At 34.9% G+C, this 15,845-nt stretch overlaps 1 protein-coding gene across 10 annotated transcripts in view; it reads left to right on the plus strand.

Annotated features, from left to right (window-relative positions):
• Dync1i2 (dynein cytoplasmic 1 intermediate chain 2) overlaps positions 1 to 15,845 on the plus strand; it is a 61,617-nt gene that overhangs the window by 38,554 nt on the left and 7,218 nt on the right. For 6 of the 10 annotated variants that reach the window (XM_087196463.1, XM_087196498.1, XM_004857668.3 and 3 more), the window contains 8 exons: positions 3,833 to 3,928; positions 4,134 to 4,296; positions 4,406 to 4,505; positions 4,999 to 5,124; positions 6,022 to 6,168; positions 6,519 to 6,632; positions 6,901 to 7,034; positions 7,881 to 8,025. In XM_087196463.1, the coding sequence (XP_087052589.1) occupies positions 3,833 to 3,928; positions 4,134 to 4,296; positions 4,406 to 4,505; positions 4,999 to 5,124; positions 6,022 to 6,168; positions 6,519 to 6,632; positions 6,901 to 7,034; positions 7,881 to 8,025 (1,025 nt within the window). Of the gene's footprint in view, positions 1 to 3,832; positions 3,929 to 4,133; positions 4,297 to 4,405; positions 4,506 to 4,995; positions 5,125 to 6,021; positions 6,169 to 6,518; positions 6,633 to 6,900; positions 7,035 to 7,880; positions 8,026 to 15,845 lie in introns of all 10 variants that reach the window. The other 4 variants (XM_021238565.2, XM_021238564.2, XM_021238566.2 and 1 more) reach the window with 1 other exon arrangement.

Raw genomic sequence — 15,845 nt, forward strand, 5'->3', positions numbered from 1 at the left:
ATAAGGAATTGGTAGCCAACAAATGTATTTCCTAAACAATGCACTAATATGGGATTTGTTTTTCATTTCATACTGTGAATCATAAGTGATAAGTAGTGATATGTGTTTAGTAAGGATTTTCTAAGATCTTGCATATTACCTTTTAAATATAATATTTAACTCAATATCTACTTTATGGCTTATTCTTAAATATATCTTAAATGTTATACGACATATATATGAGAAAACTTGTTCTGGAGACTTGTTCCCATTTCACAGATGATTTAACTTTGATTAACCTACTCCACTGTAACAGATTATTCCAACTGGAATTTCACTCGTTGGTGTTATTTCTAGGTGCAGCCTAATTTACAGAACAGCTTTTCTTTCCATCTCACCAAAATACATCACAATTTTGATGTTAACTCTAAGTAAAAATTCAGTGGTTCATTAAACCTAGTTTTAGAATTCATTGACAAGAGATTTGTCATTTCAAAAGTAACTGCTACTTTTCTCCACTCTTTACTGCTCAGTTTGTAACCTTAGATTCCCTGTCAGAGAAAGCATGGAGTTAACCATTTAGCATGTTGTAATGAATATTCATCAGCAAATTGATGCAGCACGGCAGTCCCATTTTTTAGTCTGCCTGTACTGTTAACTCTTTTCCAGTTTTAAATATGCTATAGATTATCATGTAACAGGGACTAGCTTAGAAAATCTTTAGAACTATTAATACTATATTTTTTGGCAATAGCAATAATCTTTATTAGCTACTGTATTAGTTTATAAAACAAGTGTATTTGTTTTAGAAGAACATTTTTTTTTCCATATTGGGAATTGAACCCAGAACCTTCACACTGAGCTACATCTCCAGCCCTTTAAAAAAAATTTTTTTTTTTTTTTTTTTTTTGAGGCAAGGTCTTGCCAAGTTACCATTTTCCCAGGCCAGCCTTGAACTTGAGATCCTCCAGCCTCAGCCTCAGTCTCAGCCTCCCAGAGTACTAGGAGTAAGATCAGCTTTATGACAAAAAATACTACTTTTTGCAGTTTTTCAGAGGAACACATCATTTGTTTTTATGTTCCTAGAAATTTATTTAGCTTAATAATTTTTGAAGCTTGGGTTTTGAGTACCCGTTACAATTTTTAAGTTCAGTTTTAATGCGTATAAAAGGAGAGATGCACATGGATTCTAAAATAATATTCTGAGGGCATGTATCTAAATAGTTGATACTCGTTGAACTACAGCTAAAATAATTTATATGGACACATAGGCATGGCAAGTGCTGTATTGTAGAGAGATAACTGATCACTAACATAGTTCATCTACATTTTAAATTTTAAAAGGAAGAGTGTCTATAAACAAGATCTTTTCTGTTAAATATGTATATTATTAGGTCACTTAGCAGTAGACCACTGACCATATGCATTATGACAGGAATTCGACACCTGTCATTGAAAATGGTACTTAGAAGCCATATAATACAACAGAGTTAAAGGAGGGGACTAAGATGTGGGTAGGAGGCTGTAATTTATAATTCAGTGCTCAGGAATGACCTGTCCATGGTAACTCAAAATCTCTGTCTTGACTTTAGGGCTCACTAGTGGTGAAGCCCACTAGTTAACAAAATCAGTTAGAAAAGCTGATAGTATTAGCAGAAAATGAAACATGTATATATATTTTTTTCCTCAGACTGAATTTTTAATTGAAGTAAACATCCTCCTATTCTAAAAGTCATCTTTTAGGTTAAATAAATGTAATTAAATTATTTTATTACATTACACCTGCAGACAACTTTATGACAGAATTGTATCCCAGTTTGGCATGTATAGAATTGCCATCAGTTATACTGTTTTCAGATTAATAATTCATTATATATGAGAATTTATCAAAAAGGAATAGTGTCTTTCTGTTTGTCTGTGATTATTTTGCCCCCAAAAAAGCTTTCTTTTTTTTAAGTAGCACAAAAGCTGTAATTGGCATGCTTTGTAAGGAAGTGTCAATGTGCAAGAGAGTGGCGATCACTAAGAATTCTTTTACGTGTTCTTTCCCCTTTGCACCACCGCCTCCTCAGCAGGGTCACTGAGATCACTAGCTTTTCTTGAAATGGCCATTTTCACTGGCAGGTGCATTATACCCTGTATTTTCAGATTGTTTTTCCATTCTGAATGTTTGGCAGGTTGATTGCTCTGGCTGCATTGACGGAGAAAGGGCTGACAAATGCGGTTGGGCTGGCTGAAAAGACAGTGATTACTGTTTTCCTTTGTGGCTGATTGAGGCCCTTGAAAGGAAAAATTTTAACCTTCACCATTTGGTTCAAAGTATGAGCATATATTGAAATCATTCGTGCCATTTATCCTAGTTCTGTAAACTTGTCAGAACGTAAAAATCGCTCAATTTCAAGTAATGTAGGATTGGCATACGTCATTATCATTTTGATTAAGTTGGAGGTTGTATCATTGTGTGCATTATACAGTGTCATTTAAAGCTTTCTTTCCACAGGTACAGATATTTTTATTGCTTATACTATAGAGTTAGAAAGATTTTCATAGCTCTCTAAACCTAACACTATGTGTGTGGGTTGGCAGCTGGTGTAGCCTACAAGCTGCATTTTGTTTGCAGGGTAAAGGCTTGTCTGTAGACCTCCTGGAGTGCGGGTAATTGCAGAGGCTCGCCATTGGGGAAAGGCACAGGATTGAAAGCAGTCAAGCGGAAGAATGTTATGCCATCCCATTGCCACCTTGTATCAGAAAGACACAATCCCAGCAGTGCCATCTGGTTGTTGCTATCTAGTCAGCTGGCCTGGCTGCTGGGACCATGACTTGGCAGCTGGTTCCCATCCTTGACCATTCTTTTGTGTACGTTGTATGTGTGTGTGTTTTAGACAATTTTGTACATGGGTCAAGGAAATGACTGTTGCTAACAAGTAAAGTCCTCTTATTGAATAGGCTCTCATTACTTTGGATGCACTCTGCAGCAGATGCCTGCTGCTATTCCTTGTAGACAGATAACACATGGTTAGACAAATAAAAGTAAGCATTTTCCTCATAAAAATCTATCTTGGTTTGTAGCAAAAGAAGGTAGGCAGGGTTATATTCCTATAATAGTTTTAAATACATGATTTTAACTTCTTCATTTGGCTATGCAAGAGATTTAGTAATTTTAAAAAGTCATAAACATCGTAGATCTCAATATATATTTTTATTAAAATTAAAGAAAACATTATTTTAAGTACTTATTGCCACATCATACAACAGTAGATAATGAGACGTGCATTTAAAATGACAGAATTGGAAATGTGGTCTCATAGCTATTATCTTTAAAATCTGCCTCTCAAATAGCAACCTGAGAGTTAATGTAAGCTGTCTTTATGCCATATGAAGACCCATTAGACACTGATGGTTTCAGATCACAAGTAAACAGCCAGCTCTGTGGGCTATTTTAGACATTTGATTTTCTTCATTCTACAGCATTAATGTGTCAGCATGCTATATAAAACTATGCAGGAGTTGTATGTTGTTCTGTCTGGAATGATAAATGCTTGCAAGCTTTTAGAGGCTTCCATGAGGAATTCATCCTACTTGCTTATATATCTTATTCCTGCTTATGTAGCCTCAGAATTTAGTATGACTGTTGATTAGATCCCACAGAGGTATGTATAAAAGCCAAGAGGTTTCACCTAATTTTTTATTTAACATTGCTTTGGTAAAATTTATATTATTTGTACTTGTTCTGTCTTATAATAATGGTATACTTTTTCTTTTGTCTAGGGAGTTGTGATACTCTCTGTAATATTATTTCTCAAAAGTTATCAACTACTTTAAAAATAATTCGTTTAATTGTTCTGTTTTTTAGATGAAGAGGAAGAAGATGATGTAGTGACTCCTAAACCACCTATTGAACCTGAAGAAGAAAAAACTTTTAAAAAAGATGAAGAAAGTGATAGTAAAGGTATCTTAAAGAATTTAACTTTAAAAATTTTTGTTCATTTTTCTTACAATTTCTTTTATTATTTTATAAATAGAATAAGATGCCCTAAATCAGAGAGGCAAATCTAGTTAAAAAGAACGTGTGGCACTCCTTCATCCAAACTATGATAGTGAATTGACATGATTTGGCTGACACAAGTCATACTTCAAAAAAATTTGTTTTCCAGCTCCCCCTCATGAGCTGACTGAAGAAGAAAAACAACAAATCTTGCACTCAGAGGAATTTTTAAGTTTCTTTGACCATTCTACAAGAATTGTAGAAAGAGCTCTTTCTGAGCAAATTAACATCTTCTTTGACTACAGTGGGAGAGATCTGGAAGACAAAGAAGGGTAATCTTTAATTGCTGGGATTATAGCTTCAGCACTGTTAAATTATTTTAAGATTAAGAGTGATATAAGTTATAACACAATCTTTTTGGGGTTTGGTCTTTTTCTATAGAGAGATTCAAGCAGGTGCCAAACTATCATTAAATCGACAATTTTTTGATGAACGTTGGTCAAAGCATCGGGTTGTTAGTTGTTTGGATTGGTCATCTCAGGTAAAATACGACAAAATTAGTTACTATTAACTGAATTTCTAATTGTAATTAGTATAGAGTTTTATTTCAATTAGAGGAGTTTTGTATAATCAAATCAGTGTGCATCATTTGAAATAACAGAAGATGGTTCTAATGTTGCCATCTTCATTCTGTCTTATGTACTTTGGAAGAAAGAATTAGAAGTATTGTTTATTTTTGAAATTCAGGTCTTCATGCCAAACTCAGTTTTATTTCAGTTATTTACCAAATACTTTGTATAAAATTGAAACACATTTTAATTAAATGTTTTAATGTTAAAACATTTTCAAAAATTAACTGTACTAATTCAAAATTATACTGCTATCGTGATGAACATAACTCTAGAGCTGTTTTTCTTGAAGTGTTAGACATGTGTATTTTCAGAATAATCTGATAAAGACAGTCAAATTATTAAGAACACAAAATAGCTCTTATTATACATGGCCTTTCTTTTTCACTTGATTCTTACAAGCAGTATCCAGAGTTACTGGTGGCTTCCTATAATAATAATGAAGATGCTCCTCATGAGCCTGATGGTGTGGCCCTTGTATGGAATATGAAATACAAAAAAACTACCCCAGAGTATGTGTTCCACTGCCAGGTGAGATGGTCTTTTCACAGTCTTCCCCAAGTTTAAGGGTTCGTTAATGAATTTAGACAAGTGCCTTTTTTCTTTTCTTGTCAACATAATGATTTCATTGGATTGGCATTTACTAAACTGCTTCATATTTGCAAACAGATGTTAACAGAAAACTTAAGACTTCTTACTTCAACATGATCTGCCTTTTGTAACTTTTCTAACATATCTTATAATGTTTAACCAGACCTAAAGTTCTTTGCACTTGTTATTTTCTTTTGCTGTGATTGATCATGTAAAAGGAATCTTTTTAAAAAATGTTTTTTCTACAGGGAGTTTCTCAGGAACTTATTTGCTGAATATACAATTAGATGGTTGGCCCACTGAATTACTTACTTATACATGGCCTGAGGAGTGGGAACTAGATAGTTTTAAGTCGAAACATATGGCTGAAGTAGGAAACAGATGCAGGTTTTTAAAGTGGATTTAGTACAAGCTTAGAATGTACAAGTCTTTCCTGGTTGCATAAGTTAAAATCTTTAATAATGTCATAATCCCAAGCAAACACCTAAATCAAAACTAGTACATTGTTCTACTGTCAGATTACAGTCAGAGGTCAATCATGGGGCCAGTTGCCTTTTAATACTATAATCTGTGAAATAATTTTTTGCTTTGATAAATTGCTTAAACATACTTATGTAAACAGTCATTGCATTTGACTTTTAAGCAAAAAATATTCTAAAGATCTATTTTTATATTTCTGAAACAAAATGAAAATATTGATGAAGTTATTGACTTGTTTTATAACTTCCAGTACCTGACAACAAAGAGGGAAATGTCTTCGATGTATACATTTATTTTTATAATTTGTCAGATTTTTTCCATTTAAATTTTAATTATAAAAATCCTACTTATTAACAGTCAGCTGTGATGTCTGCTACGTTTGCGAAATTTCATCCAAATCTTGTTGTTGGTGGTACATATTCAGGCCAAATTGTGCTTTGGGATAACCGTAGCAACAAAAGAACTCCAGTCCAAAGAACACCACTGTCGGCTGCTGCACATACAGTAAGTAAATAAGGTTATTTCCATCAGACTTCTGTGCTCCTTCACTATTAACTACTTAGTGGTGTCCATCAGATTGGTTTCAGAATGTGCTTCCTTTGATGTGTGAATTCTTTACCATTTAGTAACCAAGAACAACACCTTTTTTCAATATTTTTAGGGATCCATTTATCAGAAACTCGTCTTTTCTGAGACAGTCTTTTGTTAATCTACAGAAAAATAGCAAACTTCATATGAAACATACCTTCAAGTTATAACTTTTTGAGATGAAACAAAATACCTATTATTAAACTAAAACTTCTGTTGTATTTTTTAGTAAATTAATTCCTAAAAACTTTCTTTAATGTCTCTAGCACCCTGTCTATTGTGTAAATGTTGTTGGAACACAAAATGCACACAATCTGATTAGCATCTCTACTGACGGAAAAATTTGTTCATGGAGTCTGGACATGCTTTCTCATCCACAGGTATTTTAAGCTTGAAACTGAAATTTTGAGGTTTTCAGTGTGTATATACCCCAATATATGTTATTTATAAACTAATTATTATAAGTTATAAATCTAAATGTGTTAAATATAGTTTTCTGTGTATATATTTTATTTCCAAACATGCTTCCTTAAAGAAGGTATGTTTGTGCAAATAGTATATTAAAATAATGGTTTACAAATCAGTTAAAACTAAAATTTTTCTATGAAAACTTTGAATGCTTGCAAATATTCAATTTTTTCTATGTAGGATAGCATGGAGTTGGTTCATAAACAGTCAAAGGCAGTAGCTGTGACATCTATGTCCTTCCCTGTTGGAGATGTCAACAACTTTGTTGTTGGGAGTGAAGAAGGTTCTGTGTACACAGCATGCCGCCACGGCAGGTAAACCTAAACTAGAATTTTCAGTTATTAAAATTCTCCCTTGAATAACTTATTGAATCAGATTGCCCTTATTTAAGTGGAAATCTGTCCTAGAGCTACTTTTGTGACAGATTGAGTTTAGGCATATAAAGTTAAAGGTTAAATTTTAAGTTCTTTGATTTCATGTGTCCTGAATTTTGTGGGTTGTGGTGTATTGTCATTTTGTGCATACATGCACTCACAGAAGTTACTAGTAGAGAGGAACATTCAGCAGTTACAAATGCAGTGTGCACATGCAGCATACTGGCCTTCAAATTTATAAATAAGATCTTCAGCCATTTTCCTATTTTTATTTATTTGGACTTTGAGCTTTAGTTCAGTCCTCCTGATAATTGTACAGTAATGTCACCTACACATTTTAAATTTACTAGTATTTCTCCTGCTGTTCAATCTATTTTTGAAATTGTCTAGCTGGACCTTATCAATTGCTTCCCTTAAAAAATTGTCTGAGTTTCATCTCAAAAACAGATCACCTTCACTTCAAAGCTTTTGATTTAAAAGTAGCCCAGATTGTTTCTCTTACATGTAGGATCCTTTTGTCTCTATTCTGCCAATTCAGATACTGGACTTTTGAGTTCTGTTGTCAATACCATGATGTTTATAGTTCTAAATTGTATTTACTGCCCTACTAGTGTGATCAAGTCTGAGTGGAATAACACTCAATATAAGTTATTCTCTTGCATATAAGTACACCGTTAAGTTTGTTGAAATCAAGTTAAGGTCTGGTATATAAACCCATAATAGAATGTGTTTATAAATGGTCTACTTATAAGACATTTCCCTAACATTTTCACTTTTATGAAATAGCAAAGCTGGAATCAGTGAGATGTTTGAGGGACATCAAGGACCAATCACTGGCATCCACTGTCACGCAGCTGTTGGAGCAGTAGACTTCTCACATCTTTTTGTCACATCTTCATTTGACTGGACAGTAAAACTTTGGACAACTAAGGTATCTAAAATACAAATGTCTGCTCATTTGGTCAGGCTTCTGACACAAGGTGGTGCTCTACTACCACATAGCAAAGGCGGCTTTTAAATAGCTTAGAATTGTTTGCTAATAAATCAAGCCTGGTAAGAAGCTACACAGAGCATGAGTGATATTGTTTTCATAAAAGTGTGCTGACAAATATGGTAACTCCAGACATGATCAAAGACCAGTCTTCCCACCACTTCAGACTTTTCAAGCATAGGCCTGTTTACCCTGACTGAGATGAAGAAAAAGCCCCTGAGTATCTTGCATGGTACCTCATATAGTTGTCTTTCAGCCCAACACAAAAGCCACGCATTTGCTTTTTGGAGAGCTTAGAGGCTTATTCAGAACTAGAGTGCCTCAAAGAACTGATGAGAGATGGAAAAAAGGGCAGAAACTGATTTATAAGAAGTCCTATACAATAAAGCTATACATAATAAACTTGAATCATTAAGAAAGCATTGTGAAAAGGCATGGGTGCATATTTTTGTTGTTCCGTAAAATTATTTATTACAGATTTATTTATTTATTCATTTAATTAGGTAGTTTGGTCTTAATAGGCTCAGTTATTTGAAACACCCATTTATGTCATAAAGTGCTCCCTTACCCTCCAGCAATTCCAATAAATTGACTTTTTCCTATCTGACTGAAAATCTCAAGACAAATCCAAGTAGAGAATATTATATCCTGTAGTAGACTTTGTAGTTTCTTTGAACTCATTTTATAATAGAACCACCTCAACTTTGCTGTGGAGTTTTTCTGCAGTATCATACTGTTGAGAGTAAAACTGTACACTCCATATATCAGATTCTACTTAAACTAAGTTAAATTTTAAGCTTTATTTTTTTCTGTCCAACTACCTTATCCTAAATGTTGACTTTTTGAATAGTTCATGAGGCATTTAGAGACCTTGTTTTGTTCTTTGAGAAAACTTTTCTTAAGAGTGTCCTTCACTATTTTAGTGAACTCTTATGTATTTATCGAGTGCTGGCCTCAGAAATGTGGTATGAATGCAATGTTCACATTATCCTGTCTTGATGCTTCCTTTTAGTCCAGCATGAAATGAGTGAGAAGACTTTATTTCTCCAACCTTGCCTTTTAAAATTGATCACTTTTAGTTTGGCATTAGTAGACATAAAAATAGCACTTACCCTTAAGTCTAATGAAAGGAATATCTGGAAAAGTTGCTTAATATCTTGTCCAGTATGTAAAAGAAACTTAACAATGTTCAGTTTCTCTTTTTCCTTGTAGTGGGGTTCAGGCAGAGCAAAAATATACTTACTAAATCACCTGTTTCTTAGATTGTTCTTGAATTTTGTCCTTTTAATGAGATTTATACAGTGGAAGAAGGTGAAGAAAAGATTCTCACACTCATAAGCAAAGAAGTCCATGGTTTACCTTGGGAAAAAAAAATACAGAATTGGAAAGAGACAGCCATATAATTTGCTAGGTGTCTAGATGTGCTCTCATCTTGGGTCTATGTACAGTTGTCGCCCCTCCTCCCACGTATACATGTTTTGGGGATTTTTGTTTGTTTTTGAGGTACTGGGGATTGAACCCAAGGTGTTCTACTGCTGAGCTACATCCCCAGTCCTTTTTACTTTTTAGTTTAAGGCCAGGTCTATTAAGTTTCTATCCTTAAATTTGCAGTCCTCCTGCCTCACCTTCCCAAGTACCTGGGATTATAGTCATATGCCACCAGGCCTGGATGAGACATTATATCTTTATTACTGGATGAGACATTATATCTTTATTAGATTGTTGGCCAGCTTCCTGTTTGATGGTTGTAAAGATTCTTTTATCTCTTTGTACATTGATTGATTTTGTGTGTGTGTGGGTTTTTCTTTGGCACCAGAGATCGAACTCGGGACCTTGCGCTTTCAAGGCAGACGCCAGAACCACTGAGCTAAATCCCCGGCCCCATTGATTAGTTTTAAATCTCAGGGCTTTGGGTTTCCAACCTCCTTTTGGCTTTAAGTTTGAGGTTTCCATCTTTATATATATTAAGAACAAGATTTAAAAATGAGTTCTTCTTGCCTGATCAAGCGAAGAGAACTTTAACCATGCTAGCAGACTGGTTGATACTTGCTTTTGTGGTACCACATACTTAGTTGATAGGTAGTTGATATTTTTGTTCTTGCATTTTGCTATATTTCAACATAGAAGTGGCCTTTGAATAAGAATGAACACTTACCAGAACCATATTTTCCATAAAGTGACAAAGTTAAGATTGCTAATATGGTAATTGCTTAGAATAGGCACATTTTGGAGTTTTGTAGTCCATATGTACCTTGAACTTTTTCTTACTCTGTGAGGTCTCAAAGCCCCTCCTTAATTTGGCAGCTTTTCTATTTAATACTGAGAGAATACTAGCATTAAAACAGGTTTAAGAGATCCTATTAGTGCTTAGAAAAACAACTGCACATACTAGCCAAATTAAAATGAAAACATGCTTAGAAGTTGAGGATTCTTGGAGAAGGCTGACTGCTGATCCAGACTCAGTCCCATCTAGCTGCATTTACCTCAGTGACTTGCAACTGGCCAGTGTCCAGCCTCTTATTTGCATATTTAGTGACTCAATTTTGTCAGCCTACTAGAGTTGATTAGACAGGGAAGTGGTGAATGGGACTAACAGTCTCCTGAGACACTGATACGTTAGAGAATATCAATTTATTAATTTACAGTGAGAAACCTAACTGCTAGAAGGCCCAGATATTCCTGCTGGCCTGAGCAGCTCATTGTTTCCCTGTAGCAGCCCACATGGGAAGCCAAATTATAATCAGAAGATTACTTGGTGAACAAGGAATTAGAACAAAAGAAGTTTTATAATTTGAATATTCAGTGGCATCAAGCTAAGATAGCTTGATTCATTCATCTTCAAATACAGATAGCCTTGCCATGGGATAGTAATTCTCACAATCCATTGGCTGACACCCCTTCTGCCCTGGACATTGCTAAATGGGTACTATTTTCATTTTCTTTGTAAGACTGATTCTTTATACTTATTTTGCTTCTATAGACACACTTCTCAAAAAGTTAGTGTCTTCAGTCAAGTCATATAATAAGTTTTTTGGGTTTTTTTTTTTTTTTGGTACCAGGGATCGAGCTTGGGTCCTTGCGCTTGCACAGCAGGCTGCGAAACAACTGAGCTAAATCCCCGGCCCTAGTAAGTTATTTTTAACCTTGGAATTACTTTTCTTCTGATCCAAGTTGAGGACATAATTATTTGCTAGTTCTCTAGCAAACATCCCACTATTAGCATATTTCCTGTAGGTACTAAATTTACTAATCTAGAACTCTCCAATTACCCAAGCTTTGAAAAATCATCTGTAATTAGTTTTCTGTTGCTGCTATAACAAATGGGTGGCTAAAGCAACAGAAGTTTATTCCCTCACAATTTTGGAAGCTACTAATTCCAAAATGGAGGTGTTGGCAAGCTGGGTCCTTTTGGAAGTTTGGAGAGAATCTCTTCCATTATCTGTCCTGTCTCCTGGTGATTGCTAGCAATTCTTGGTGTTCCTTCACGTGTGGCTGCCTGGCTCCAGTCTCTGCCTGTGTTATCAGATGGCATTCTGCCTGTTTGTCTCACCATGTCTTTTTGTCCATCGTTTTCTGTCTATGCAGTGTGACCTCATCTTAAGTTGGAATCTTTCCATATAAGGTCACATTTACAAATATAAGATAAACATGAATTTTTGAACACTATTTAACGAAGTATGTAACTTGAGCCTAGGAAAAAGATATTGTCCCTTGATTGTACAATGTTTATTCTCACAAAAGGACCACAATGAGCTATTTTTGCTTATTCAAATGCTGTCTGTCATCACAAGAAGCTCTTTATTTTGTTTTCAATTCTTTTGGCAAATATATTTTACAAATTGTTTATGTATGAGAATTTTAGAGCTTCAGAGACCTATAGACATTATCTAGTTCTGTGGTTCTCAGTTTTGTTCTCACATTAAAATCACCTTAACAGGGCCGGGGATGTAGCTCAGTGGCACCATGCCTGCCTGGCAAGTGCAAGGTCCTGAGTTTGATCCCCTGTACCAAAAAAAAAAGACTCACCTTGACAATTTCTAAAATTTTCAGTGCTTACCTAGTACCCCAGACAAATTAATTCAGAATATCTTAGGAAGAGACCCAGGAAACAGCATATTTTTTAAAAGATTGTAGGTGGTTACAATGTACAGTCAAGCTTCAGAACCACTGGTACATAGTCTTTGTTTTATAAATGAGGAAACAGAGGCCTAGAATGATGTAGTGACTTTTCCAAATCCTTAAAACTAGTTACAAGAAGGCCTAAAACAAAAGACTAAGTTCCAGGCCCCTCTTCAGGTTTTTCATGCTGCCTCTCTGCCATTTGAGCAGAAGTGCTCTTAAAGGTAAGAAAAAATGTGGTTTGCTTTGGAGAGAGAATCTTACTATATTTCCCTGGCTAGCCTTTAACTCACAATCCTCCTGCCTCAGCCTATCAAGTGCTGGGATTACAGGTGTACGCCACCACACGTGGCTTAACTTTTTAAAAATATTTTAAGTAGTCAATTTAGGATTTTAATTTGCAGTGTCATATGTAAAACAAATATATTATGCAACAATATTTGTTGTTAAATGCGTGTGCCTTTTTTCTCTCTGAAAAGAAAAATAAGATTAATCTTTGGGGGTCGGGGATTTAGCTCAGTGGCTTCGTCGCCTGCTGCGCAAGCGCAAGGACCCGAGTTCGATCCTTGGTACCCAAAAAAACCCAAAACAAAACAAAAAGAAGATTAATCCTTGGATAATTTTTTTTTTTTTTTTGGTACCAGGGATCGAACTCCGGTCCTTGCGCTTGCGCAGCAGGTGACGAAAACACTGAGCTAAATACCCAGCCCCAGATAACTATGTTTTTAAAATAAAACTTGAAATTATAAAAGTCCATAATCACACTTTTTAAAATTTGAGAGCATGTTGCCTTTTTCTTTTTTTTAAATTGTGATCTTTTACCCAGATATAATGCATCCTACTTTTGTCTCTGGCTATGTAATAGTCCACTATGTAGATGAAATATTTGACCAACCATTTCTTGATATATTTAGCAGTCTTTTTTTGTTATAAATAAGTTTTTGTCTAATTTGCTTACAGCTTTTTTTAATATTTTGTATTTTGTAAACTGAATATGTACTCACTTGTCTCTGGTTTAACATTCTAAGATTCATATTGTTGAAAGCAGCTGTAGAGTGTTCATTCTCTCTGCTATATGCTATTCCATTGTATTGTATAAATATACCATAATTTATCCATTCTTCCTGGTATTTGGGTTAATTCCATTTTGGGGCTTTTATAAATAGTTCTTTTAGGGGCATAGCTGTAGTAGTTGTTTTTGATGGATATAACCAGTCGTTTTACTGGACATTTATTGGACATGGAATTACTTGGTCATAGGCTATGCCTACATCAGCTTTGATACTACCAAGCAGTTTTCAAAGTGCTTGTACTCGTTTATAATCCACCAGTAACATATACAAGTTCTTGTGGCTCTGCATCCTTATCTGTACTTGGAATTTCCTTTTTTTTCATTTTGCTTTTTTGTTTGTTTGGGTTTTTTTGGGTACAGGGGATTGAACTCGGAACCTTGGGCTTTCAAGGCAGGCGCCGGAACCACTGAACTAAATCCCCAGCCCTCCTTTTTTTTTCATTTTAACCATTCCAGTTCATGCAGTTGCATTGTGTGGTGGTTTTCATTTGCTCTACCTTAAGTTAATAAGGTTAAGCACCCTCCCACCTCGAACTTGCAGTGATTTTCCTCAGCTTCCTGAATGCTGAGATTACCAGGCGTGCACCACATGCCCAGCCCAGAACTGTATTTTTTAAAAGCTCTGCAGATGATTGTGTTACATATTCTTAAGTGGAAAACAATTACATGGGAGTATTGTTGTCAGGGAAAGCAACAGGTAAATAAGGCCTTTTTTAAAAAATTGTTGTGCCTGGGGATGGAACCCAGGGTGTCAACCTTATTAGGCAATTGGTCTACCACTGAGCTGCATCTCCACTCCATTAATTATCTTAAAAAAATTAACTTCTATGCTTGACTCATATTAAGTTTTATTAAATTTTTTATTTTGGCTACCAAGATGATCGTGCTGTTAACATTGACTATCATAACTGAAAAACTGAAACAGTTTAAAACTTTTTACTATAGAAAATTTAAAATAGAAAAGCAGAGGGAATAGTGTGATGTAGCCAGTGTACCCATTCTGTTCTTCTGTCCATCTTCCACAATGATCAGTGCCTGCCTGGTCTTGTCTGTACCCAGGCACACATTCTCTATCTCTCTGCACCCTGGATTACTTTAAGTCAACCTAGACATGTCATTTCATCTACAGGTGTTGAGTATATATATCTAAGATAAAATATTTTTTTAAATTACCATATCATTTCTATATGCCCAAAAATGAACAGTGATTTGTTAATTTCATCAAACAGCCAGTCAGTATTCAACTTAATTATTTATTTGAAGGAAGACCCACATAAGGCCCATGGATTGATGATTGACATATCATGTAAGCCCCATCTTGAAACAAGATTTCTCTCTCTTTTTTCCTTGCTATTTTGTTCTTGAGAAAGAAAATAAGTTGGTTGTTCTATAGGGTTTCTCACAGTCTAGGTTTCATATTTTTGTTGTGTCACTTATATTATTGTGTATAGCTATATATTGTTTATGCCTATAAAGATTTACATGTCCATAAAGGGACACATCACTTGGTTATCCACCAGTTCTTATGTTGATGTCTGTTCGATCTTTTTAGTCATCTGAAGGTCATTCTATTGTACATTCTCAAAAAGTCTTCAGAGGTACATTTTCATGTTCATAGGAGCATATGGTTATGAAGATTGGTTATATGTAAAATCCATGACAAATTTTTTTGTAACCTTATTAGTTACTCTGTTGTCTTCTGGCAAAAAGCATTGTCAAAACGACTGATGACAATCAGATTTTCTTTTCCTTACTTGGGATTTGATCTTTTTAAAAATTTTAAGTGATAAAATGATTTTGTTTTCTTTCTCTTTAAGAAGGTCAGTTTTATTTGCAATGCTAGAAATTGAACCCAGGGTCTTGAGCATGTGCTGTACCACTGAGCTATACCCCAAAACCCCTTAATTTTTCTTCGAAGAGATAGGGTGTTGCTATGTTACCCAGGCTAGCCTCAAATTTCCGGGTTTAAGCAGGCCTCCTGCTTTAGCCTCCTAAGTGACTGGGACTACAGGTATACACCACCATATCAGGGTAGGAGAGTTCTTTTGAATTATTTTTCATATTCCATATTATTGCTTTGGTTCTCTTTTTCAGGGCTTGCCATTATAGATGTATCTATTGATTTGTCTGTCACTTAAAAATACATCTTCTTTTTAAAAATAAAAAGTTTTATTGAAATATAATTTGCATACCATAAAATTAACACTTTTTTTTTTTTTTGGTACCTGGGATCAAACTCGGGTCCTTGCAGTTGCACAGCAGGTGGCGAAACCACTGAGCTAAATCCCCGGCCCCTAAAATTAACACTTTTAAAATGTACTGTTAGTGGTTCATGGTATGTTCACAGAAGTATGTGCTATTATTAGTATCTAATTTTACATTTTCAAATTTAAGAAATGGTCTACCCATTAGTAATTTCCCTTCCTGTTGCTCCTAGAGTCCACTAATCTCTATGGATTAACAATTGACATTTTATGGACAACTCATGAAATCATGCACTATGTGTATTGCTTCTTTCACTTTATGTAATGTTCTCAAGAGTCAACCATGTTGTAGCATGTGTCACTAC

The sequence above is a fragment of the Heterocephalus glaber genome, unplaced genomic scaffold, assembly GCF_053883595.1.
Source record: "Heterocephalus glaber isolate CG9 unplaced genomic scaffold, H.glaber_assembly_v1.0 deba00000347, whole genome shotgun sequence".
In the NCBI taxonomy this organism is placed as follows: domain Eukaryota; kingdom Metazoa; phylum Chordata; class Mammalia; order Rodentia; family Bathyergidae; genus Heterocephalus; species Heterocephalus glaber.